Consider the following 25568-nt stretch of genomic DNA (forward strand, 5'->3'; position numbering starts at 1 on the left):
AGCTCAGCCTTTCGCATGATGAATTCTGCATATAAGTTAAATAAGCAGGGAGACAATATACAGCCTTGCCGTACTCCTTCCCCAGTTTTGAACCAATCAGTTGTTCCATATCCAGTTCTAACTGTAGCTTCTTGTCCCACATAGAGATTTCTCAGGAGACAGATGCAATCTAACCTCTGCATAAGCTTTGTGCAAGCAAATAAGGAATCATTATAAGGCTGTCTTGAGAGTACTCTGAAAGAGGAGAAAGACAATCTCTCTGTTCCCCAGAACACCATTTGCGAAGCCTGGTCCAGGATGCTAGACTAGCCCCGTAAGCTCAGACTGGGTGGATTTGGCCTGGCATGAGGGACCTGTAACACATGTAGAAAAATGGATGAATTTATCACACCACTTTTCCCTTCTGCAGCCAAGTACAGTTCATGCCTTCCTCTAGACCTTTTCCAGTTATCTGCACCATCCCCTGATGACTGCAGGCTGGACGGTGGTTGTAACATTTCCACAAGTCCCATTGAGAAGCCCATGGACAGGTTTTTGCGCTTTCTCTGGGTGTGGCTCCCACAGCTTCTTATCTCCAGCTTTTAGCCATGCAGCCAGAAAAGCGCTTCCAGCTGGTTTGGTGCATTCCTCAGTCTGCATTTCTGACACTGCGCGATAATTCTGGGTCTGCAGACAGACCAGAGGAAGGAGGGATGGCTTCAAAGGACTTCCTTTCTTAGACCAACTTCTGCAACAGCCTCTGGAACCTGACGGGAACTGCCTGGGCCATGAGAAAGCCCTCAACTCACCCACTTCTTAATGTCTCAAAGTTACTCCAAGTTACTTGGACGACTGCCTCTGGGAATCTTCCCACCCTGTCAGATCAGCTGCAGAGACCCTCTTGAGAGACCTTGCGACATAGTTCTCTTGAGGTTCAGCTGGAGGCAGCGAGGGAGAGACCCTTCAGGTGTGGACCTCCCCACCTCAAGAGGTTAGCTTTTCTCTTCTTCTTTCTTTGGCTGTCACCGGCCACGGAAAACTTTCCTTTACAAGCAAGCTTTTCATCCTGTTGCGGATTCCTGGTTCTGCTCTTTCAGGTTCCGCTGCTCCTTCCCGCCATAGCCGTCTAAGTCCCCTGCCCTCCAGGCTTTTCCCCAAACAATTGGAGACTATGCCTGCAGGAAGTGAACTTGTCCACCACCCTCTTCATGCCTCTTCTGGTCCTGGGAGACCAGCGGGGAGAGGAGTTGTTGCAGTGGGAGAGGGGGAGAGAGAGACACCCATGCCTTTTCAATAATAATAATAATAATAATAATAATAATAATAATATTTTTTAATTTATATCCCGCCCTCCCCAGCCAAAGCCGGGCTTAGAGCGGCTAACAACAATAAAAGTAACACAGCATTCTAAAATCAATTCATTCTACAATCAATTCAGAATCAAATTCATAGCAACCATTGGGCTAGAGTTCTGTGAAGAATTACCAAAGGAGGGGGTCAGGCTGTGCCTTGGCCAAAGGCCTGGTGGAACAGCTCTGTCTTGCACGCCCTGCGGAAAGATGTCAAGTCCCGCAGGGCCCTAGTCTCTTGGGACAGAGCGTTCCACCAGATCGGGGCCACGGCTGAAAAAGCCCTGGCTCTGGTTGAGGCCAGCCTAACCTCCCTGTGGCCCGGGACCTCCAAGATGTTTTTCTTTGAACACCGTAAGGTCCTCCGTGGGACATACCAGGAGAGGCAGTCCTGTAGGTATGAGGGTCGTAGGCCGTATGGGGCTTTAAAGGTTAAAACCAGCACCTTAAACCTGACCCTGTACTCCACCGGGAGCCAGTGCAGCTGGTATAGCACTGGATGAATGGGATCCCATGGCGAAGACCCCGTAAGGAGTCTCGCCGCGGCATTCTGCACCTGCTGGAGTTTCTGGGTCAGTCTCAAGGGCAGCCCCACGTAGAGCGAGTTACAACAGACTCATTTCTGCCTCTTGTCCTCTCTCTTCTCCTGCTTCCACTTCTGCCTCTGAGTCTGGACTTCTCTCTGCCACAAACTCTCCCTGCTCACTAAGCCCTGTTACCCCTTCAGCTTCTGATGTGGGAATGTTCAGAGAGGCAAGAGAAGATATATTGTTTATTAATATCCTTCCTAACTTGCGCTAGCAAGTTCTATCACTTAGCAGAGTTTACATTCCCCTTCTCACGCACAGCAGATAGCTGGTTGCAGGCTCGTGTGAGCCTCTCACTATTATACAATTCAGTCTGTCTCAGATTGAATTGTATAGTTCCTGGTTGTTGTTGTTTAGTCATTTAGTCGTGTCCGCCTCTTCATGACCCCATGGACCAGAGCACGCCAGGCACTCCTGTCTTCCACTGCCTCCCTCATGCTGGTAGCTTCGAGAACACTGTCCCACCATCTCGTCCTCCGTCGTCCCCTTCTCCTCGTCCCCTCCATCTTTCCCAACATCAGGGTCTTTTCCAGGGAGTCTTCTCTGCTCATGAGGTGGCCCAAGTCTTGGAGCCTCAGCTTCAGGATCTGTCCTTCCAGTGAGCACTCAGGGCTGATTTCCTTCAGAATGGAGAGGTTTTGATAGTTCCTGGTAAATTCCCTTTAGTCCGTCTTGAAAGAATAAACACACGGCAATCTTATTCAAAGTCAATAAAAGAAGTTTACTCACATCAGTTCACAGTCGGATTCATGAAGGCAGACTTAGTTACAAATATGTACATGTGGATATACACCATATGGGGGAATATTCCCAGTGCTTCTGTTAGCTGAGAAGCTATCAGTTCACTCCAAGATAAGAAGCTGGGCAAACGATGAAGGAAGCGGGGGGAAATGATAGAGGGTGGCAGCATGCTTTGTCCTTTTGTTACCTGGACATGTAAGGTCGTGCCCACCTCTGGTCACATGCAAGAGGAAAGATGCTCCAGTCAGGAGGAAGAGGAAGTTTTGACTGGCTGGACCAAACATTCCCACGCATGTCCAGTCTAGGAAGACAAGGAATGTTGTACATGACTGCTCCCAGTGGATCACATCCCACACCTGACACCTCTTCCTCCCCATCTTCTTCCTCTTCTCCCTCTGACCACAAATTGACCCACACACCGCAGTCCCTGGGCTCTGAGGTTTCTTCCCTGGGAGGGCTCCCCACCCGGTGCCTCCCACCATTCCTCTCTGCGTCCAACCAGCCCATGACAATTGGCCATAGTCCTGATCCATCAGGACTCTTCCTGTGGTCTAAGGAAATTAGAGTAAAGGTGAAAGTAAATGGATCCTTGACCATTAGGTCCAGTCGTGGCCGACTCTGGGGTTGCAGCGCTCATCTCGCTTTATTGGCTGAGGGAGCTGGCGTACAGCTTCCAGGTCATGTGGCCAGCATGACTAAGCCGCTTCTGGCGAACCAGAGCAGCGCAGGGAAACGCCGTTTACCTTCCTGCCGGAGTGGTACCTATTTATCTACTTGCACTTTGAGGTGCTTTCGAACTGCTAGGTTGGCAGGAGCAGGGACTGAGCAACAGGAGCTCACCCCGTAGCTGGGATTCGAACTGCTGACCTTCTGATTGGCAAGCCCTAGGCTCTGTGGTTTAACCCACAGCGCCACCCGTGTCCCAGGAAAGCAGAGTAGAATTTTCATAAATGGATAAATTAATGTCGCAGGCGCTGTTGAATTGGAACGGATGCCCCAGAGGAGGTGTGGGGTCTTTGCCTTCCTGGGCCGCCTCTTGCCATTTGCAGTGACCCTGAGAATTCTCCCGATGTTCTGTTCCGGAAGGTTCTGCTCTGTCGCTCACAAGGCAAGAGAACCCCCTGGAGTTGCTGGGACCCAAGTTCAAGCTCTGGCGAGGGAAGGATGAGGTTTCTCAGCCCCAAGGCGGAATGAGAAGGGCTCTGGGGGCCACCTGAGTATGGAGCAGTGGCAGGTGAGGGGAAGGGTGACAATCTCCAAAGGGGCCCTGAAATTCCCAGGTAATAATAATAATAATAATAATAATAATAATAATAATAATAATAATTTATTTATATTCCGCCCATCTGGCTGGGTTTCCCCAGCCCCTCTGGGCAGCTGCCAACAGATTAAAAACAGAATAAAACTTCACACATTAATAATAATAATAATAATTAAAAAAAATATTTATACCCTGCCCTTCCCGACCAGAGCTGGTCTCAGGGTGGCTAACACCAGTAAAATTACAGTAAAAACATAATAAGGGGGGGGGGAACCAATTTAAAATACAGGTTAAAATGCAATTTAAAATGCAACCTCATTTTAAAAGTCAAACCATAAGGGGAGGGAAACATAAGGGTCAGAGTGAGTCCAAACCAAAGGTCAGGCGGAAAAGCTCTGTCTTGCAGGCCCTGCGGAAAGATGTCAAGTCCCGCAGGGCCCTGGTCTCTTGTGACAGAGCGTTCCACCAGATCGGGGCCAGTACTAAAAATGCCCTGGCCCTAGTTGAGACCAATCTAACCTCCCTGTGGCCCGGGATCTCCAAGATGTTTTTGTTGAAGACCATAAGGTCCTCCGTGGGACATACCAGGAGAGGCAGTCCCATAGGTACGAGGGTCCTAGGCCGCATAGGGCTTTAAAGGTCAAAACCAGCACCTTAAACCTGACCCTGTACTCCACCGGGAGCCAGTGCAGTTGGTGAAGCACTGGATGAATGTGATCCTGCGGCAAGGACCCCGTAAGGAGCCTTGTCGCAGCATTCTGAAAATTAAAATTTTCCCTAAACCGGGCTGCCTTCTAAAAGTCAGATAGTTGTTTATTTCCTTGATATCTGATGGCAGAGCATTCTACAGGGCTGGTGCAACCACCGAGAAGGCCCTCTGCCTGGTTCTGTTAGGTGCTGTCATGGAGCAACCCCCTAGTCAATTCTGTGTCCAGGGCGGCTGTCTACCAGCTCCATCTGGTACGCAGGATGAGACCCTATCTGCCCGCAGACTGTCTCACCAGAGTGGTGCATGCTCTGGTTATCTCCTGCTTGGACTACTGCAATGCACTCTATGTGGGGCTACCTTTGAAGGTGACCTGGAAACTACAACAAATCCTGAATGCGGCATCTAGACTGGTGACTGGGAGTGGATGCCGAGACCACATAACACCAGTCTTGAAAGATCTACACTGGCTCCCAGTACGTTTCTGAGCACAATTCAAAGTGTTGGTGCTGACCTTTAAAGCCCTAAACGGCCTCGGCCCAGTATACCTGAAGGAGTGTCTCCACCCCCATCGTTCAGCCTGGACACTGAGGTCCAGCGTCAAGGGCCTTCTGGCGGTTCCCTTGCTGCGAGAAGCCAAGTTACAGGGAACCAGGCAGAGGGCCTTCTCAGTGGTGGCACCTGCCCTGTAGAACACCCTCCCACCAGATGTCAAAGAGAACAACAACTACCTGACATTTAGAAGACATCTGAAGGCAGCCCTGTTTAGGGAAGCTTTTAATATTTGATGCATTACTGTATTTTAATATTGTGTTGGAAGCCACCCAGAAGCAGCGGAGTAAAATAATAAATTGTTATTAGTATTATTATTACTTGAAGAAGATAACAGTGCTTACCCAGATCTCATTGCCGTTTGTGAAGCTGTTCAGGCTTCGGCGCACCAGAAATGTAGCTCCATCACTGGGCACAGGGATGCCGGCAGAAACCAGATCCTCCAACATCTGGATGATCCAAATCAGGTGCTTGTTTTTTGGTCAGTCACTCTGGCGCGGGTCAGCTGTCTCCTACCAGAATGCCCAGTCATAAATTGAGCGCTTTTTGCTCGGCTGCCAGGTGAGCTCCCCTTGAGCTGCCTCTTCCTGCTTGGAAAAACTAGGATTTGCTGGGACACTGGCAGAAAACGTGATGGATGAATCGTTTCCGCGGCTGCCCCGGGAGAAAGGGGACAGTTGACGAGTATGCAGAATAGGAATAGGAAGCTGTTTATAACAAGGCTGCCTCCAGGTTGCTGGTATTTTGCATTAAAGTGCAGGCCAGACTTTTACATTTGTGCATTTAAAACGGATTCAAGTTCTTTTGCCGTGGCGCAACAAAGCAGTGACACCAGCAAAGCACCAGACTTTGTGGGCCACCGCATACGACCCATTTACTGAGCGTCCACCCTGATTTGCTTGCCCAAAGCGTGCGCAGAATTTAAACCAAGGAGGGGAGGACCACGCCTTGAGCAACTTGCAGGGAAGATGGGATATCAATGTCACAAACAGAGCAGCTGGCATCAGTTCCCCACCTGCTCTGGTCGAGATGCCAACCTGGGGCCTTCCGACTATTGAGCTCTGTACGTGCTCGAATCCTGGACGGGCCAAACGAGGCTGGCTGATGCGCGTCGGGCAAATGGGTCCACAGAACCCTCAATTCTGCAAGCAGCTCGTGGTGTCAAAATTCTTCCTAATTCATCAGGAGCAATTTTCGTGTCAATCCTTCGCTGTCCCTCTTACATAACCCTGACCCATGAAATGACAGGGGCCCCCTTCTTCTCCCCAACGGGCCCCTGAGCATTCTTACCCCTCTGTTTGAGCTTCTCCTCCCAACCCCTTTCCATCCCATAATGGCACCCTGCCCAGGCAGGCCCAGTGAAAGTCTCTGTGGGAGGCAGGAGGGTGCGGGGAGAGAGTTTGCTTTCTGCCTTTGTTCCCGAAGGCGAGATGGCAGGTCCCTTTCAGCCCTGCTCCACAATGTGGCTCTTTCTTCCTTGCAGCCCAGAGTCTCCTCCCTCTTGCCCTGAATTAAAAGAAGCTGCGCTTTCACCTCCTGTGTGGGAACCAGCCTGCCTCTTGCCCTGCCTGGTAGCTGAGCTGGGTAGGTGCCCTTCTCCCCTGGGGCAGGGAAGGCAGTCAGTGACCCCCCCCCAGTTGCAGGGAAGGCAGCCAGCCCCCAGCCCTGGATTGCAGAGGAGAGCTGGAGCCTCCTTTCCACCTCCAGCCGGGCACCCTTTTGGTTTTTCCCTGCTTGGGAATGCGCAGACCTTTGCCACCTGCCCAGCTCCTGCCCCGCCCCTGCCCAGATCTCAGCCAGGACTTTACTCCCAGCCGCCGAAGCAGTCCGGGCCAATGTTCCCCTGAAGGGCGATGCCAAGGCATGGGCTGGCCAGGGCCGTCCTGGGCCTCAGCCTTCTCCCCGGTGCCAGGCTCTGGACGGAGGCGTTCCTGAGCCCGACCCTCAGCCCTGCTCCCTTCTTGCTTCTCAGGGCCCTACAGCGGCAGGTGAGCCAGCCAGGGATGGCGGAGAACGGTCTGGCTCGGCAGGAGAAGGTGCTGACCCTTGAGTCCCTGAACCCCTCGGTCAAGAAGGTGGAGTATGCCGTGCGGGGACCCATTGTCACCCGAGCCCTCGAGCTGGAGAAGGAGCTTCAGCAGGTAAGATGGCGGGCTCTCCTCTGATGGGGGTGTTTCAAGATTGCCCAGATGTCTGCCTGCCAGGGATTCTTCAGCTGAGATTGCTGCGTTGCAGGGGGTTGGACTAGATGGCCCTTGGGGTTCCCTTCAAATCATTGCAGTTCTATGCTTCTAAGAGAGGAACGTGCCCGTCACCGTGGCCTCAGGCCAGAGAAGCATCCCACCACTGGCAAGACTCTTCTCTCGCCTTGAGTTGGGGATTTAGCTAGTCGCTTTGGTCCTTTATCTGTTTGCAATGTTTCTCCAGGCATGTTTAGCCTGGAGAAGAGGAGGTTAAGGGGTGACATGATAGCCATGTTCAAATATATAAAAGGATGTCACATAGAGGAGGGAGAAAGGTTGTTTTCTGCTGCTCCAGAGAAGCGGACACGGAGCAATGGATCCAAACTACAAGAAAGAAGATTCCACCTAAACATTAGGAAGAACTTCCTGACAGTAAGAGCTGTTTGACAGTGGAATTTGCTGCCAAGGAGTGTGGTGGAGTCTCCTACTTTGGAGGTCTTTAAGCAGAGGCTTGACAACCATATGTCAGGAGTGCTCTGATGGTGTTTCCTGCTTGGCAGGGGGTTGGACTCGATGGCCCTTGGGGTCTCTTCCAACTCTATGATTCTAGACCATCGTTCGAACAGAGTATTCACATGGCTGTAAATCCAGTAAAAGCAACCCGAAACGATATGAAACAAAACAGCTGGAAAGAAAACAGGGTTTCTATCTGATGGGTCTGGCATTTGCTCCAGAAGAACCGATCTGTACTGATGCATGTGTTGGACACCTTTATCAAAATGTGCAGAGTGGCAGACAGAACTTTGAAATTACATACATAAGGAAGGGAACTGTCTGGCGGTAAGAACTGTTTGGCTGGTGCTGGCGCCTCCTTCCTCTGAGGTTTTTAAAGAGCGGTTGGATGGCCGTCTGTCAGGGATTCTTTAGCTGCATTTCAGGGGGTTGGACTAGATGACCCCTGGTTCTCTTCCAATGTTACAATTCTACGATTCACACAGGTGATAAACTGCTAGACAAAGTGTCTTGGAGAACAGAGCCAGAATAAAAAGCCCGGCTGTCCCCTCTTAAGAAACCACTTAACTAAGCTTTTCCAGCACCCCCAAAGATATTTGCAAGCTGATCTGGGAGCCCCAGGAGTTTCCAAGGTGCCAGAGTCTGCCCAACCCTCCCAGACAGACGGGACTTTCAGCCTCTGCACAGCACTCAGAAGAGGGCAGGGCTCCCAGCAGGTAGACACATTCCTTCAGGAGCTCAGGCTGCAGAGGGCTTGACTGATCAAGCCCTCAGCTGCTGCTGCTGCCGGTTTGGAAGAGGGTGGGCTTGCAGCTGCAGCTCCCAAAAACCTCTTGGAGGTAGCCCAGTGGCGGCAGGTATCAAGGGGGCACCAAGGCCGCCTGTGCTTGTGAGAGTCCTCTGACCCAGAAAGGACCGGAGCCCAACAGGTGAAGTTGGTGCGCTTGGTTTCTCAGGGGTTGATGATGATGATGATGGCTTTCAGCCTTAGTGGTTGGAGCAAGGGTTCCTTGCGTCACACGGGGTTGGACTAAATGGCCTCTGGGTCTCTTCCAGCTCTAGAATTCTGTGGTTCTAGGTCTGGAGCCCAGCCAAGTCCCATCCGCCTGAAAAGTTATGCCGGGCTTCTTAGTTTTTTGGTTTTTTTTAAAAAAACTTTTTTATTCAAAATTAAAACAAAACATATTATCCAGAAACATATCATCCTTATTCCCCCCCCCCATTTTTCCTCCCTCCCCCTACCCTCCCACACAACCCCCCCCCCCGGCTTCCCTCAGTTCCAATCTTTGGTTTCTCTGTGAATGCTGTTTTCTGCATGTTACACAGTTGTATAGATCCTCAAACTTTTTAGCTGATTATTATCAATAGAAAAGTTTGTGAATGTTTATTCCAAGCCAGCCAAGGAGTCCAGTTCATTTTGTTGCATCTTCAAATACTTTGTAAAGGGTTCCCGTTCATCTTTAAAGTCACAGTTATCCTTGTCCCGTAGCTTATATGTCAGTTTTGCCAGTTCTGCATAGTCCCTCAATTTTTCTTGCCATGATTCTTTAGTTGGGGTTTCTTCAGTCTTCCATCCTTGTGCTATTAGGACTCTCACAGTCGTTGTCGCATACATGAAGATGTTTTTCAGCTTTTTTGGCAGATCTTTCCCTACAATCCCCAACAAAAATGCTTCAGGTTTTTAAACAAATGTTAGATGGAACATTTTCTTCAATTCGTTGTATATCATTTCCCAATTTTTTTTAATTACAATCCCACCACATATGATAAAATGTCCCTTCCTTTTCCTTACACTTCCAACATATATTTGAGCTAGTTTTGTACATTTTCCCTAACTGCACTGGTGTCGTGTACTATCTGTACATCATCTTCATGTAATTCATGGTCCTCAAAGTCCAGTGTCAAGTCAGGGCTGGGTTTGCGACCCCTGCACTTTGTTACGCTGAAATCACAATCTCTCTGGTCTCTGGGCTCTTGCAGGGGGGATGTGGGAGCCCTCCTACTGCTGAATACAGAGTCATCCATGTACGGGATGCTTTGTGCAGCTCCCTGCCCCAAGGGACTTACAATCTAGAAATAGCTGCAAGGAAAACAGTGGGGGAGAATAGAGGGAGGGGCTTGTAGGGAAAGGAGGTCGCTTGCTTGGACGTGTCTGTAAAAGTTGTGCCTCTCTGATCCTGTGCCTCTACACCCCCCCCCGGCAGATTTGTTTTATTCATTCATTCATAAAATTTATAGACTGCCCCACTGTAAACGACACACAACTCAAAGCAGCTTTCACAAATGATCCAATAATAAAATTACCAATCGGCAACATGAACAACAACAATTAAAAACCTTTGGAAAGGTAAAATAACAACATGCCGAAATCAAATCAAAACTTTCTAAGCTCCCACACAGGCTTGTCTGAACAAGAAGGCATTTAAAAGGTAAAGGGGCCCCTGACCCTTAGGTCCAGTCGTGACCAACTCTGGGGTTGTGGCGCTAATCACGCTTTGTACAGCTTCCGGGTCATGTGGCCAGCAGGACTAAGCCGCTTCTGGCAAACCAGAGCAGCGCACGGAAACGCCGTTTACCTTCCTGCCTGAGCGGTACCTATTTATCTACTTGCACTTTGATGTGCTTTTGAACTGCTAGGTGGGCAGGAGCAGGGACTGAGCAACGGGAGCTCACCCCGTTGCGGGGATTCGAACCGCCGACCTTCTGATCAGCAAGCCCTAGGCTCTGTGGTTTAACCCGCAGCGCCACCCGTGTCCGCAGGTGCCAAAAAGAGGACAGCAAAGGAACCTGCCTGACGTCAATTGGCAGGGAGTTCCAAGGTGTAGCTGGTGCCACACTAAAAGATGTGAGTCTCTCTGCCTCTGCAGTTGGAGTCAGGGATGCTTCTGAATCCCAGGTGCTGGAGTATTCAGGAGGAGAGAATATTTCTCTTCTGCTCGGATCCTGGCTTGCGGGATTCCCTTTGGGGCACCTGGTGGTCCACTGTGACTAATAATAATATTTTTTTATTTATACCCCACCCTTCCCGGTTCAAAAACCGGGCTCAGGGCAGCTAACAACAAATTTAAAACACTTAATTGTAAAAGCAGCATAAAATACAGTATCAAAACATGAATAACAATAAAATTCAAAATAAAAAAATTCCTTCCAGTAGCACCTTAAAGACCAACTAAGTTCTTGGTATGAACTTTCGTGTGAATGCACACTTCTTCAGATACACTGAAACAGAAGTTGCCAGATCCTTCTATATAGTGAGAAGGTGGGGAGGGGTATTTCTCAGAAGGGTGGTGGGAATGGGAGATTGGCAGATAGCTGAGATGAGCCTGTTGACGACTCTTAACGACTGTAATAGGTCTTACAGGAAAAGGCAAGGGGTGAAAAGGTGAGAAAAGGTGAGACCAACTTAGTTGGTCTTTAAGGTGCTACTGGAAGGAATTTTTTTATTTTGACTATGGCAGACCAACACGGCTACCTATCTGTAAATAAAATTCAAAGTTCAGAAATCAATTTAGGGGAAATCCATCTAATAAATATTAGATAATCCCCAGGGCTAGCTGGCTGAATTGGTCCTACTTGGGCCAGCGAGGAGGCCAGGGGAGAATTAGCTGTGGGGTCTCAGAGCAGGTGATCTTCATAAAAGGGGAGGGGGAGGGAAGGAAGGGGAATAAAAGATTAGGCGGAATTCAAATTAAAGGCCAGGCAGAATAGCTCTGTCTTACAGGCCCAGCGGAAGGAGGTGAAATCCTGCAGGGCCCTGGTCTCCTGGGACAGAACATTCCACCAGGTTGGAGCCATCACTGAAAAGGCCCTGGCCCTGGGGGAGGATAGTCTGACTTCCTTAGGGACCTCTAAACTATGACTATTCATGGACCTTAAGGTCCTCTGCGGGGCAGACCAGGAGAGGTGGTCCTGTAGATACAAGGGCCCTAAGCCACAAAGGGCTTTAAAGGTCAAGACCAGCACCTTGAACCTGACCCTATACTCCACTGGGAGCCATCGGAATTAGCTGGGCCTCCTTTGGCCTGATCCTGCAGGCTCTACTTATATTCTGAGTTGCTGGAAGGGTCTCTTCCCTGGGGGCATCCTTCTCTGTTCCTGGCATCACAACAGCCTTGTCCGCTCCCCCCTGGCTGGCGTCCCCCTTCCCCTGAAGACTCTCACGTCCTCCTCCATGTGCCAGGACTGTGCTGGCTGGGGCAGGAGAGCGGTCACCCAGCGTATTGTCCCACTGCCATGGCAACCTGCACGGTGCGTGACTCTGAATGGGGTTCCTCGCTCTTCCTCTTGGCTCGACACCCCCTGGCGGGGGAAGCACAAAAGGAGCCTTTCGGGTGAGGAAGGGGGGCTGCCGTTCCTCAGTCCCAAGGAGGCCCCTCGCCCTCCAGGCATCCAGCCAAGCAGAGGACATTCTCCTGGTTTCAGAGAGAGATGCTCCGCAATGAGGCTGCCAACTGCAGTTCTCCGGTGGGACTTGTTTTCTGGAGAAAAGGAAAGCTTTTGCCACCTCAAAAGTATTTCACTGTAGTAACTAAGGAAGAGGGCGTGGGTGGCGCTATGGGTTAAACCATGGAGCCTAGGACTTGCCGATCAGAAGGTCGGCGGTTCAAATCCCCGCGACGGGGTGAGTTCCCGTTGCTCGGTCCCTGCTCCTGCCAACCTAGCAGTTCAAAAGCACACCAGTGCAAGTAGATAAATAGGTACCACTCTGGCGGGAAGGTAAACGGCGTTTCTGTGCGCTGCTCTGGTTCGCCAGAAGCGGCTTAGTCATGCTGGCCACATGACCCAGAAGCTGTACGCCGGCTCCCTCGGCCAGTAAAGCGAGATGAGCACCGCAACCCCAGAGTCGGCCACGACTGGACCTAATGGTCAGGGGTCCCTTTACCTTTATGTCACTATAATTTCCTTTTTGATCGGACGTGACCAGAACTGCACAAAATATTACAAAAGCTGCCACACCACAGATTTGTGTGTGTGTGTGATAAGATCTCTTTGGTGCTGATGCGCGGCTGACTCTGGGGTGGGGCGGAATTGGTGGCGCTGGTCAAGGGCTGCCCCTGTGCCAAAAGCCACAGCCACACGTCTTCTCCTCTTTGCAGGGGGCGAAGAAGCCCTTCACGGAGGTGATCAGAGCCAACATCGGCGATGCCCAGGCAATGGGGCAGAAACCCATCACCTTCCTCCGCCAGGTACGGTCCGAGGGGAGGGTGGCGACGGAGGCAGCCACAGGTGGGCTGAGGTCAGGGGTGCAGGGGGTGGAACCCCAGAGAGAGCCCTGGGTGGGAAGGGGAGGGGAGGACCAGGAGGCCAGACCTGTTGGATTTCTGCCTGGCCCAGAACTGTTCATAATAATAATAATAATAATAATAATAATAATAATAATAATTATTATTATTATTTATATCCCGCCCTCCCCAGCTGAAGCCAGGCTCAGAGCGGCTAACAACAGTAAAATGATACAACGTTTTAAAATCATTTCATTATAAAATTAATTCAAATCAAATTGATGGCAGCCATTGGGCTAGAGTTCTGTGAGGATTACCAAAAGAGGGAGTCAGACTGTGCCCTGGCCAAAGGCCTGGTGGAACAGCTCCATCTTGCAGGCCCTGTGGAAAGATATCAAGTCCCGCAGGGCCCTAGTCTCTTGGGACAGAGCGTTCCACCATGTCGGGGCCAGTACTGAAAAGGCCCTGGCCCTGTTGAGACCAATCTAACCACCTTGCAACCTGGGATCTCCAAGATGTTTTTATCTGAAGACCGTAAGGTCCTCCGTGGGACATACCAGGAGAGGCAGTCCCGTAGGTACGAGGGTCCTAGGCCGTATAGGGCTTCAAAGGTCAAAACCAGCACCTTGAACCTGATCCTGTACTCCACCGGGAGCCAGTGCAGCTGGTAGAGCACTGGGTGAATGTGACCCCGCAGCGAGGACCCCGTAAGGAGTCTTGCCGCAGCATTCTGCACCTGCTGGAGTTTCTGGGTCAGTCTCAAGGGCAGCCCCATGTATAGCGAGTTACAATAATCAAGCCTGGAGGTGACCGTCGCGTGGATCACTGTGGCCAGATCAGGGCGAGAGAGGTAAGGAGCCAACTGCTTAGCTTGGTGGAGATGGAAAAATTTCGCCTTTGTTAAAAGCTTAGGGGGGAAGTGGCTGGGGTGGTGGGGAGATTTGAGTCCCTTGAGTTTCCATTGATCAAATTGGATTAATGGGGGATGGTGGGAGTTGCAGCCCAAAGACCCAGAGGGCAGCTGCTTGGCACAAGTCTGACTGAGAGGGTGCAGCTGACTAGACTGAAATGGGACGGGGTTTGGGGACCACGGAGGCTGGTTCTCAGCTTTGCTCTCGCCTGGCAGGTCAGCGCCCTCTGCATGTTCCCGGACCTCTTGAAGGACCCCAACTTTCCAGAGGATGCAAAGGAGAAGGCCCGGAGGCTGCTGGCGGCATGTGGGGGGCACAGCATCGGTGAGCCCCCTTTGCCCTTCCTCTGGCATCCTTTGCCCCTTCATCCCCCTTGCTGAAACACCTCCATCCCACAGAAGAACCGCTTGGGGCCTCTCTGGCTCTCCAAGTGTTTGGACTCAGAGGCGTAGGAAGGGGGAGTGCGGGGGGTTCGATCCGCCTCAGGGGTCATCCCGGAGGGGGTGACAAAACGCCACACTGCAGGGGTTGGCACTTACTGCAGGGTGCATCCTGCGTGGCCAGTTCCCAGAGGGTTGGAGAGCCCGGCCTCCAGAGAAAGGACCATTTGCAAGTCATTCACTCCCCATCTGTGAAATGGGACCAATTCATGCCATTTTTACAGATTTGCACAAACAGTGAGGGCTTGTGGTGTCGTCATTGCACAGTGCAAATATTTTTCAGTATCGTCACGCAACCTCCTCACACAATACCTGCTTGGGCTCTGATCAGATTTGATCTAATGTTATTTCTTATTAAATCTGCATAGCACCCTTCAAAGATTTCAGGGCCGTTCGCGGCATACAAATGCAAAACGAAAACACAAAATACATAATAGGAACAATAACAAACCAAACCAATAACAAAAACCAATAACGCCTCTTTTGAGTTTTGAATATTTTAAGACACACACACATACATATTCCACCTTGTCACAAATTCCAGATCCACTGGTCCAGGAGTTCTGAAATATACTCGGAGTTGAGAGTGGATTTCATGCTCTTTATTCAGCTCATAGTGGTGAGGAGGAATGGAATTTCCCCCAGGATGTCTGCTTTATATACATTATTTACACAATGGGCCCCACGTGATTGGCTAATTCCGAGATTCACCTGAAGGCCAATCAGGTTGTGGATTCACTTCCACCTGGAGCTGGATTGGGTGGCTCCTGTGGACCAATCAGACTGCTGCATTCTGGACCCTATTCAACTCAGTACATAACAAGTTCCTTCTCTCCTCCTCTCTCTCCCACCTTCAGGTGCCTACAGTGCCAGCCCTGGCATTGAGCTCATACGCCAGGATGTGGCTCACTTCATTGAGCGTCGGGACGGCGGAATCCCCTCCAGGGCGGAAAACATCTTCCTGTCTACAGGCGCCAGCGATGCGATTGTGGTATGGGGGGCGCAGTTTGCTTGGGGCTAGAGAGTGGGCGAGGGCATGAAGTGGGGTGGCGAGGTTTGGTTGCAGGATCGGGGCTGCTCCTTTAACCCCACTACCACCACCACCTCTGAGACTCCCTCTTGGTCTGCCCCTTAGACGATCCTGAAGCTGCTGGTCTCAGGGGAGGGGCGCTCCCGTACGGGGGTGATGATCCCCATTCCCCAATACCCGCTTTACTCCGCCGCTTTGGCCGAACTCAACGCCGTGCAGATCAACTACTACCTGGATGAGGACAAATGCTGGGCCCTGGACATTGGGGAGCTGCGGAGGGCGCTGAAAGATGCTCGCCAGCACTGCCAGCCCCGTGCCCTCTGCATCATCAACCCGGGCAACCCCACCGGTAGGTCCCCGAAGCTCAGGGTACCCCAGCTGCAGGGGCAGCCTTGGGCGGTATTGTTGTAAACAAAAATTGCCCCTTTTCCCTTATGGGGTATCCAAGAGCCCATATAGAGTCCTTACGCAGGTTCCCTGTCGGCAGGAGAAAATAACAGAGGCCAACCAGAGAATATTGCTAGTAAGCCTGATCTTTATTGATCTGTTGCAACAGGGTCCTCACTCCCCACACGCAGGAGGGAGGAGGAACCCAGAACAATGGCACGCAAGCCCTTATATAGATATTTTAAATTCCCTGCCCTGGAGCTCAAGACCACACCTCCATACATCATACATGCATCACAGAAAGGGTGTAAACCAAGACCACCCCCAGATACATCATACCTACATCACAGAAAAGGTGGTCTACAGCAGAAATCTGAGCGCCTTGTTTATCTCGTCTGACAGGGTACCTGTTTAATGGTCACTTGGATTGCCTGGGGAGCCTGGCCAGTCTTTTGTAATGATAAATACTTAGTTCCTGAGCCAGGTCACAGGCTCACCCTGTTCATACACAGACATACCCTTAAGACAGGATTTGTGAAGGAAAAGACAGTGGAGAGGCTTTTCCATTTTCCTTTGACCTTGCAGAGAAAACATTTGGGAATCAAAATGGTTCCAGGTTGGCCTTCCTGTGTTGATCTATGTACGTGCTTGGTTGGTACACTTAGGAACATTTAACATGTATCTAAGACCTCAAAATTCCTATCACAGTATGGCGCCCAGTGGAGGGCAGAGCATCCCCCCCTGCAAACTTCTCTTTGTCTCCTCTTCTCTTGCCTCAGGGCAGGTCCAGAGTCGCCAGCGCATCGAAGATGTCATCCGCTTTGCCTGGGAGGAACAGCTCTTCCTCATGGCTGATGAGGTGAGACTTTGGGACCCTCACAATCAAAGGCACACCAGTTGCTGGTCCCACTTGCGGGTTTCGCAACAGAGGCACTGGGAGGACAGGATGATAGACTAGGTGGGCCTGATCCAGCATCCAGGCCTCATTGGGCCAAGGTCAGGTGGTCTCTCTTCTGGGAAATGGGCTGGAATGAGAGAGGCCAAGGCAGAACATCCGTACTCTGGTTCATCAAGCCTCCTTGCTCCAGGATGTCCTGGAAACTGTGCCAGTGCCTTAGAGACCCCCTCCCTTTTTCCTCTTGGCTCCTCGGCCTCATTTATTTACTCACTCACTTACTTATTTAACTTAGTAGTTGCTCGTCCCCCAAAGGTCCCCAAAATATATTCGTAAACATGATAACATGGGGGAACAGAACTGGGAGGAATCATATAACACATTGCTATTTCATATAACATACAACTTACGGGAAAACAAGAGCAAGCCACCAGCCCCATAAATGGTAGCAAATGACATTAACATTATTCAAACAATGAGCAAAACAGGGGGGTGGGTGGGGGTGGGGGACTCCCTGGTCCTGAATGGGGTGACTGTGCCCCTGAAGGACCAGGTGCGCAGCCTGGGAGTCATTTTGGAGGCTCAGGTCAATTCTGTGTCCAGGGCGGCTGTCTACCAGCTCCATCTGGTACGCAGGATGAGACCCTCCCTGCCCGCGGACTGTCTGGCCAGAGGGGTGCATGCTCTAGTTATCTCCCGCTTGGACTACTGCAGTGCACTCTATGTGGGGCCACCTTTGAAGGTGACTAGGAAACTGCAATTAATCCAGAATGCGGCAGCTAGACTGGTGACTGGGAGCAACCACCGAGACCATATAACACCGGTCTTGAAAGACCTACACTGGCTCCCAGTACATTTCCGAGCACAATTCAAAGTGTTGGTGCTGACCTTTAAAGCCCTAAATGGTCTTGGTCCAGTATACCTGAAGGAGCGTCTCCACCCCCATCGTTCTGCCCGGACACTGAGGTCCAGCGCCGAGGGCCTTCTGGCGGTTCCCTCGCTGCGAGAAGCCAAGTTACAGGGAACCAGGCAGAGGGCCTTCTTGGTGATGGCACCCGCACTGTGGAACGGAAGCTAAACAGCCATGTTTAGGGAAGCTTTTAATGTTTAATAGGCTATTGTATTTTAGTGTTCTGTTGGAAGCCGCCCATTATTATCATTGATGCTTGCGCGCCAACCCTGTGCCCCTTCCACCCCCAAGGTCTACCAGGACAACGTTTACGCCGAGGGATCCCAGTTCCACTCCTTCAAGAAGGTGCTCTTTGAGATGGGGCCAAAGTACTCGGGCAGCGTGGAGCTGGCCTCCTTCCACTCCATCTCCAAGGGCTTCATGGGCGAGTGAGTAGCCTCTTCTGCTGCACTGCCTGGGGGATAGCCTCTTCTGCCTCCTGTGAAATGGAAAGAGGGGAGAGTCTGGCTTCTTCTCTGGCTTAAAATCTCCTGCCTAATATGCCTAATGCAGCCAGGAAGAGTCGGGTGGATATTTTAATATTTACAGTCTGGCCAATCTTACTGCACAATTTTGCCCACTTCCTTATGTTGTCAGGTGCGGCTTCCGAGGTGGTTACATGGAGGTGATTAACATGGACCCCTTAGTGCAGCAGCAGCTGAGCAAGCTCGTCTCTGTGCGCCTCTGCCCGCCAGTGACTGGGCAGATCCTCTTGGATGTCGTTGTGAATCAGCCTCAGCCTGGAGACCCTTCCTACCAACAGTTCTGCCAGGTGAGTAAAACGGGGGCTGGCGGTGCATTGAGAGGAACTGGGGAATTTTGGGATCACCGCCAATAACAAATTGTTGTTTAGTCGTGTCCGCCTCTTCGTGACCCCCTGGACCAGAGCAGGCCAGGCCCTCCTGCCTTCCACTGCCTCCCGCAGTTTAGTCAAACTCATGCTGGTAGCTTCGAGGACACTGTCCCACCATCTCGTCCTCTGTCGCCCCCTTCTCCTTGTGCCCTCCATCTTTCCCAACATCAGGGTCTTTTCTAGGGAGTCTTCTCTTCTCATGAGGTGGCCAATGTCTTGGAGCCTCAGCTTCAGGATCTGTCCTTCCAGTGAGCACTCAGGGCTGATTTCCTTCAGAATGGAGAGGTTTGATCTACTTGCAGTCCATGGGACTCTCCAGAGTCTCCTCCAGCACCAGAATTCAAAAGCATCTATTCTTCGGCAATAGAAACTGCCAATATTGTCATGCCTTTAGAACTGTGGTTCCCAAAGTGGGTGGTAGTGCCCCCTGCTGGTGATTCCTGGGTTGGGGTGCACTAAGAGGCAAGTGAGCGGCACGGGGCAGTGGAGGTGTAAATGACTATCAGGATTTTGAAAAGCTGGTGGATTAGCTGAATGCCAGCTGTGCTAGTGGTGAACAAGCACTCGCCCCCCCCCATCACCGGTTGGCAAGCAGAGAGGTGAGGTCACATCAATCTAAGTCACTCTCCCATTTTGCCAAGTCACCTGCATGGAGATGTCTTTGGGCCAGCAGGTTAAAGGTAAAGGACCCCTGGACGGATAAGTCCAGTCAAAGGCGACTGGGGTTGTGGCCCTCATCTTGCTTTCAGGTCGAGGGAGCTGGCATTTGTCCACAGGCAGCTTTCTGGGTGATGTGGCCAGCAGGACTAAACCGCTTCTGGCACAACGGAACACTGTGATGGAAGCCAGAGCGCACGGAAATGCCGTTTACCTTCCCGCTGCAGCCGTACCTATTTATCTACTTGCACTGGTGTGCTTTGGAACTGCTAGGTTGGCAGGAGCTGGGACAGAGTAATGGGAGCTCATTCTGTTGTGGGGATTCAAACCACCAACCTTCCGATCAGGAAGCCCAAGAGGCTCAGTGGTTTAGACTTTGTTGTTGTTTAGTCGTTTAGTCGTGTCCAACTCTTCCTGACCCCCTGGACCAGAGCACGCCAGGCACTCCTGTATTCCACTGCCTCCCGCAGTTTGGTCAAACTCATGCTGGCAGCTTCGAGAACACTGTCCCACCATCTTGTCCTCTGTCGTCCCCTTTTCCTTGTGCCCTCCATCTTTCCCAACATCAGGGTCTTTTCCAGGGAGTCTTGTCTTCTCATGAGGTGGCCAAAGTATTGGAGCCTCAGCTTCAGGATCTGTCCTTCCAGTGAGCACTCAGGGCTGATTTCCTTAAGGATGGAGAGGTTTGATCTTCTTGCAGTCCATGGGACTCTCAAGAGTCTCCTCCAGCACCAGAATTCAAAAGCATCCATTCTTTGGCGATCAGCCTTCTTGATGGTCCAGCTCTCACTTCCATACATCACTACTGGGAAAACCAGAGCTTGACCTATACGGACCTTTGTTGGCAGGGTGATGTCTCTACTTTTTAAGATGCTGTTTACCTTTGTCATTGCTTTTCTCCCAAGCAGCAGGCGTCTTTTAATTCCGTGACTGCTGTCACCATCTGCAGTGATCATGGAGCCCAAGAAAGTGGTTTAGACTAGGGGCGTACGTAGTGGGGGGTGGAGGGGGCGGGTCGCCCCAGGTGCCACTCTGGAGGTGTGTGTGTGACAAGATGGCCCCTGCCTCCCCCCAGCTGTGGAGCATCTGAGGGTGTGTGCAGTCAGTATCGGCGCTGCTCGTGTGGCGTCCATACGGGAGTTTGTATAGGCTGCCTCTCACACGGTGACTGTACAGGCTGCCGCGCATGCGCACTCCGTATAGACGTCGCGTGTGCGCCACTGGGTGGTGTGTCCCGCCCCAGGTACCAAAGAGAGTTCCTCCGTCACTGGTTTAGACCACAGTGCCACCTGTGTCACTATTTGGGCCTGTAGGGGTGAGAGATGAATTGTGGCCATTCATGGCCCCTTCCTGGTTCCTTTCCTCCACCCTCTGACCTGGAGGGTCTCTCTTCCTCCTTACGACGCAGGAAAAGCAGGCCGTGCTGAGCTCTCTGGCCCAGAAGGCGCAGCTCACGGAAGAGACCTTCAACCGAGCGCCCGGGATCCGCTGCAACCCTGTGCAGGGGGCCATGTATGCCTTCCCCCGAATTCATCTCCCACCCCAGGCTGTGCAAGAGGCACAGGTAAGGCCACACCTCCACCTGGGGCTTCAGGATCCTCTTTCCAGGAAGGGGCCAGGACTCAGGGGCAGGACAGATGCTAGGCGTGCAGAAGAGAGCTGCAGGTTTGAGCCCCGGCCTCTCCAGCCGGAAGGATCTCTTTGCCACAAAACGTTTCATTGCTTTCGTCACATTTATCTATTCATGCAAATATTTATATATCGCTGCATCACTTTAAAAGGTATATCAAAGCGGTTGGCAGCAATAAAAACATAAATCCATGCAATAAAACTGCAAAGAAGTTAAACCATGCATCATTTAAGGATTGTGGAAAGGTGGCTTCTCAATTGCCAGTCTAGGCCTGGCAGAATAGAAGATGTCTGCTGAATCTCTGGGGTAGAAGTTTCCACAGGACAGGCCTGGAGACATTTCTTCTTGTTGTTCCATGACCCTCACCATGGGCTTGGGTTGACCAGGTACCTTTTTGGAAGTTGTGTGTCTTTGATGCTTTGTCCTGCCTGGCACTCCCCTTCCAGAACTTGGCTGCCCATCTCCAGAGCACTGAGCCCAACCAGCTTCCAAGCTGGTAGCATCCCATTTCCACCTCTCCAGAACATGGACTGGCTCCCATCTCCCAGCCCCCCCCCAAAGCATCTCCATGCCACTAGCTCTTGTCTCCCCCTTCCCTTCTCCCAGGCCCTGGGCCAGGCGCCAGACATGTTCTTCTGCCTGAAGCTTCTGGAGGAGACGGGCATCTGTGTCGTGCCAGGGAGTGGCTTTGGCCAGAAGGAAGGGACCTTTCACTTCAGGTAAAGACCCTCTTGGCTCCCTGTGGTCTCTCTCCATTCCTGGGACTCCAGGTGGGGTCTCAGGCTCTCACCCCCATCGTTCTGCCTGGACACTGAGGTCCAGCGCTGAGGGCCTTCTGGCGGTTCCCTCACTGCAAGAAGCCAAATTACAGGGAATCAGGCAGAGGGCCTTCTTGGTGGTGGCACCCGCCCTGTGGAATGCCCTCCCACCAGTTGTCAAAGAGAAAAACAACTTTCTGACTTTTAGAAGACATCTGAAGGCAGCCCTGTTCAGGGAAGTTTTTAATGTGTGACATTTTGATGTATTTTTAATTCTTGTTGGAAGCCGCCCAGAGTGGCCCTTGGAGCTAGACCTCAGTGTCTGGGCTGAACAATGTGGGTGGAGACGCTCCTTCAGATATACTGGACCTAGGCTGTTTAGGGCTTTCAAGGTCAGCACCAACATTTTGAATTGTGCTCAGAAATGTACTGGGAGCCAATGTAAGTCTTTCAAGACCAGTGTTATGTGGTCTTGGTGGCCGCTCCCAGTCACCAGTCTAGCTGCCGCATTCTGGATTAATTGTAGTTTCCGGGTCACCTTCAAAGGTAGCCCCACGTAGAGTGCATTGCAGTAGTCCAAGCGGGAGATAACCAGAGCATGCACCACTCTGGCGAGACAGTCTGGGGGCAGGGAGGGTCTCAGCCTGCGTACCAGGTGGAGCTGGTAAACAGCTGCCCTGGACACAGAATTGACCTGAGCCTCCATGGACAGCTGTGAGTCTAGAATGACACCCAGGCTGCGCACCTGGCAGTGGCGTAGCGTGGGGGGGTGCCAAGGGTGCCGGCCGCACCGGGCGCAACATCTGGGGGGGCGCGAGTCCAGAGGAAAGGGACAAGTTCCTTCCTCTGCCGGGCTCCCCGCAGCCACCGCCAGCCTTGCGCCCTAGCACGCCGCGCCCCCCCCGCCGCTGCGGCTGTGCTCCACTCACTGCTCGCAGGAGGAGCAGCCGCTGCAGCAGCGCCGACGCCGCCACCGACGCCTGGCCGGCACGGGCAGCCTCCACACCCCGACGCGCCACCGGGCCTCGCCGCGCCCTGCGCTCCCCAAAAACCTCCGAGAGGAAGCCGGTGGGCGGGCGAGGCCCGGCTAAGCCTCTCGCCAGTGGGTTAAGAGGCTTTCGGTTTTATTCACGTCAGCAAGTTTGGCGGGCTTGCTCACGAGTAAATGAGTGGTGGATCATCCCCCTAAGGGTGTGTGTGTGTGCTAAAGAAAGGCTTCCGGTTTAAGTTCTTTGTTACGCTGAATGTTTATCTTTTAAAGATACATAGTAATAATAAAAATAAATGAGAAAAACGAAAGGCGTTGGATTTTGCTGTGCATGGTGCCCTTTGGGAACTGGCAAGGTGGGTTTTGAAGCTACTGCTGCAGAGTGGCGTAGCGTGGGGGGTGCAGGGGGGCCCGGCCGCACCGGCCGCACTGGCCGCAACAGCTGGGGGTTAGGGTTAGGGGCGCAAATCCACTGGTTAGGGGGCGCAAATTACTTGCCTTGCCCCGGGTGCTGACAACCCACGCTACGCCACTGGCACCTGGTCCCCTCCTTTGAAAGAGGATTAGACACATTCATGAAGGAGGAGGAGAGGGCTACTGGTGGCTATGAGCCCTGATGGCAATGTTTCTGCCTCCACAGTCAGAGACAGCCAGGCTTCTGAGTCCCAGTTACTGGAAGGATCCAGTGCTCAGGTCCTGCTGACAGGGTCCCAGTCTTGCTTGCACATGAGAAAGAGAGGGTTGCCTCTGTCAGGGGATGGGCGGACACTGTGCTCCTTGCATCTCTTCCAGCTCTGCACTCCCATGAGCCAGTGTGGTGTAGTGGTTAAGAGCTTCCCCGCTCCGCCACATGCAGGCAGGGCCTTGCAGAGCCAGGCAGAGGCCCAGGCCAGGTAGATAATGTGCCCCCCCCCACCTTTTTACCTTGGGGATAACTGAAGTCCTATAAATAAGTAAGTATATTGTTATGTACTGAGTTGAATAGGATCCAAAATGCAGCAGTCTGATTGGTCCTAGAACAATAGGATCCAGAATGCAGCAGTCTGATTGGTCCTAGAAGAATAGGATTCAGAATGCAGCAGTCTGATTGGTCCGCAGGAGCCATCCAATTCAGCTCCAGGTGGAAGCACATTGTGTCAATAATGTATATAAAGCAGACATTCTGGGGGAACTTCCATTCCTCCTCACCACTATGAGCTGAATAAAGAGCATGAAATCCACTCTCGACTCCGAGTATATTTCATACATAAATAATTTTCACAAAAGTTATCCTGACAAATCATTTTATTTTAAGATGTGAACCGTATCTGCATATAAAGACAAAATGGAAAATATTGATAAATATGCTGACCAAGGCCCCCTTTGGAATCGGAGGCCCGGGCCAAGGGCCCATATGGTCCTCCCTCTGTCTGAGCCCGCATGCAGCTGCTGGGTGACCTTGGGCCAGTCACACTTCTCTGAAGCCTCTCAGCCCCACTCACCTCACAGAGTGTTTGTTGTGGGGGAGGAGGGGAAAGGAGATTGTTAGCTGTTTTTGAGACTCCTTCGGGTAGCGATAAAGCGGAATATCAAATCAAAACTCCTCTTCTAACTCTTCTTCTTCTCTGAACCTCTCCTTTCTCGCCCTTGCTCTGCCCCAGAATGACCATCCTGCCACCCCTTGAGAAGCTGAAGGTTGTCTTGCAGAAGATGAGCCAGTTCCACGCCAAATTCACCCAGGAATATTCTCAGCTCCAGCTGCTGGGCAGCAGCCAGAAGACAGCAGAGAAGCAGGGGCAATAGGGTGGGGGCTCTTGTCCGAATCTCCTCCCTGCCTTCATGCCACTGCCAGTGGGACTCCCGGCCCAGAAGGCACGGTCTGGAACTGGGATCAACTCTGCTTTCCAGAGAGCAGCCTCTGCCGCACTTCAGAGCCCCTCTTAATAGCTCGTTCCCATAGACAAGGCCTCAGCGTACTGGGAGGGGGAATGGGCACAACCCTGTCTCAGCTCCCAGGGACTTGGTACCCCTTTTCCCTTGGCTCACGATGCCATCTCTGCCATGCCTCCTCAGAGAGAAGAGCCTTCGCAGCTTCCCAGTCTGGCTTCTCTGCCCTCCAGATGGACAAGAGGGTGGGTGGCAGAGAAGGGGCGGCAGTGGGGTGTCTCTGGGGTGAGCAGAATGAGCAGTGGGGCAGGTGTCAAGCCCCACAAAGTCACCTTCTGCCTGGACTTTGAGCCCTGATGTAGACCTGAGACAATTCCCTCTGTGAACGGAGGGGGGTGGGATAGCTGAGGGTCTATTAAAGCCCCCATGATAAACCAGAGCCGCCTCCAGACTGTCACTGGGGGGCTTTCCAGACTGCTGCCATTTTAGGGTGGGATTCAGTCCTGTGCCGGCAAATCCTGGTTGTAAAACTGGAGCGGATTTGGTGCTTCTGCCCTCCCAAGAAAAGCTTGTCTTTTTGCAGGAAGGGAAGTGGTGGGGAAATGGTGTGGAGCGTGGGAGAAGCCTTGCTTGGTGCAACATCATTTAACTTCCCTGCAAGCCTGGGGCAGATAAAGTGGAACGAATGCTCAGTCAGTGGGGTTTCTGCAGAAGGGATTCAAGAACGGGCTGGGCATTTGCTGAGGTCTGCCAAGTTAAAAGCACTCTGTTGCCCAAGCACAACAAATAAACTTTTAAAAAGACTTTTGTGATTAGGAAAGTGATGAGAAATGTACACAAAAACACACCCTGTCACCTCCAGGTATAGGGCGGTATATAAATTCTAATAATAATAATAATAATAATAATAATAATAATAATAATAATAATAAATACTCAGTAAGCAGGTTGCCTGGAGGAATCCTAGCCTGGAGGGAGGGGGAGTCTCCCCTTCTGTGTCTTCCGGCAACTGGCATTTGAAAGCATTTACTGCCTCCAACCGTGGGTTCAGAGCGTAGACATCTGGCCTAGTAGCCGTTGATAACCTGCTTCTCTGTAAATTTTATCAGTT

General features: G+C 51.7%; 1 protein-coding gene across 5 annotated transcripts in view; it reads left to right on the forward strand.

The window, feature by feature from the left end:
- GPT (glutamic--pyruvic transaminase) overlaps nt 1-24894 on the forward strand; it is a 33812-nt gene extending 8918 nt beyond the window's left edge. The window contains exons 2-14 of one of the 5 annotated variants that reach the window (XM_082235705.1): nt 3743-3890; nt 6659-6759; nt 7148-7316; nt 12968-13057; nt 14220-14328; nt 15302-15435; nt 15580-15823; nt 16641-16720; nt 17958-18094; nt 18303-18477; nt 20624-20779; nt 21452-21564; nt 24232-24894. In XM_082235705.1, coding sequence (XP_082091831.1) covers nt 7179-7316; nt 12968-13057; nt 14220-14328; nt 15302-15435; nt 15580-15823; nt 16641-16720; nt 17958-18094; nt 18303-18477; nt 20624-20779; nt 21452-21564; nt 24232-24373 — 1518 coding nt within the window. In that variant the 5' untranslated portion in view covers nt 3743-3890; nt 6659-6759; nt 7148-7178 and the 3' untranslated portion in view covers nt 24374-24894. Of the gene's footprint in view, nt 1-3742; nt 3891-6658; nt 6760-7004; nt 7317-12967; nt 13058-14219; nt 14329-15301; nt 15436-15579; nt 15824-16640; nt 16721-17957; nt 18095-18302; nt 18478-20623; nt 20780-21451; nt 21565-24231 lie in introns of those variants that run through there. The other 4 variants (XM_082235704.1, XM_082235706.1, XM_082235707.1 and 1 more) reach the window with 4 other exon arrangements.
- The last annotated feature ends 674 nt before the right edge of the window (nt 24895-25568 follow it).

The sequence above is a fragment of the Podarcis vaucheri genome, assembly GCF_965113315.1.
Source record: "Podarcis vaucheri genome assembly, chromosome: 8".
NCBI lineage: Eukaryota > Metazoa > Chordata > Lepidosauria > Squamata > Lacertidae > Podarcis > Podarcis vaucheri.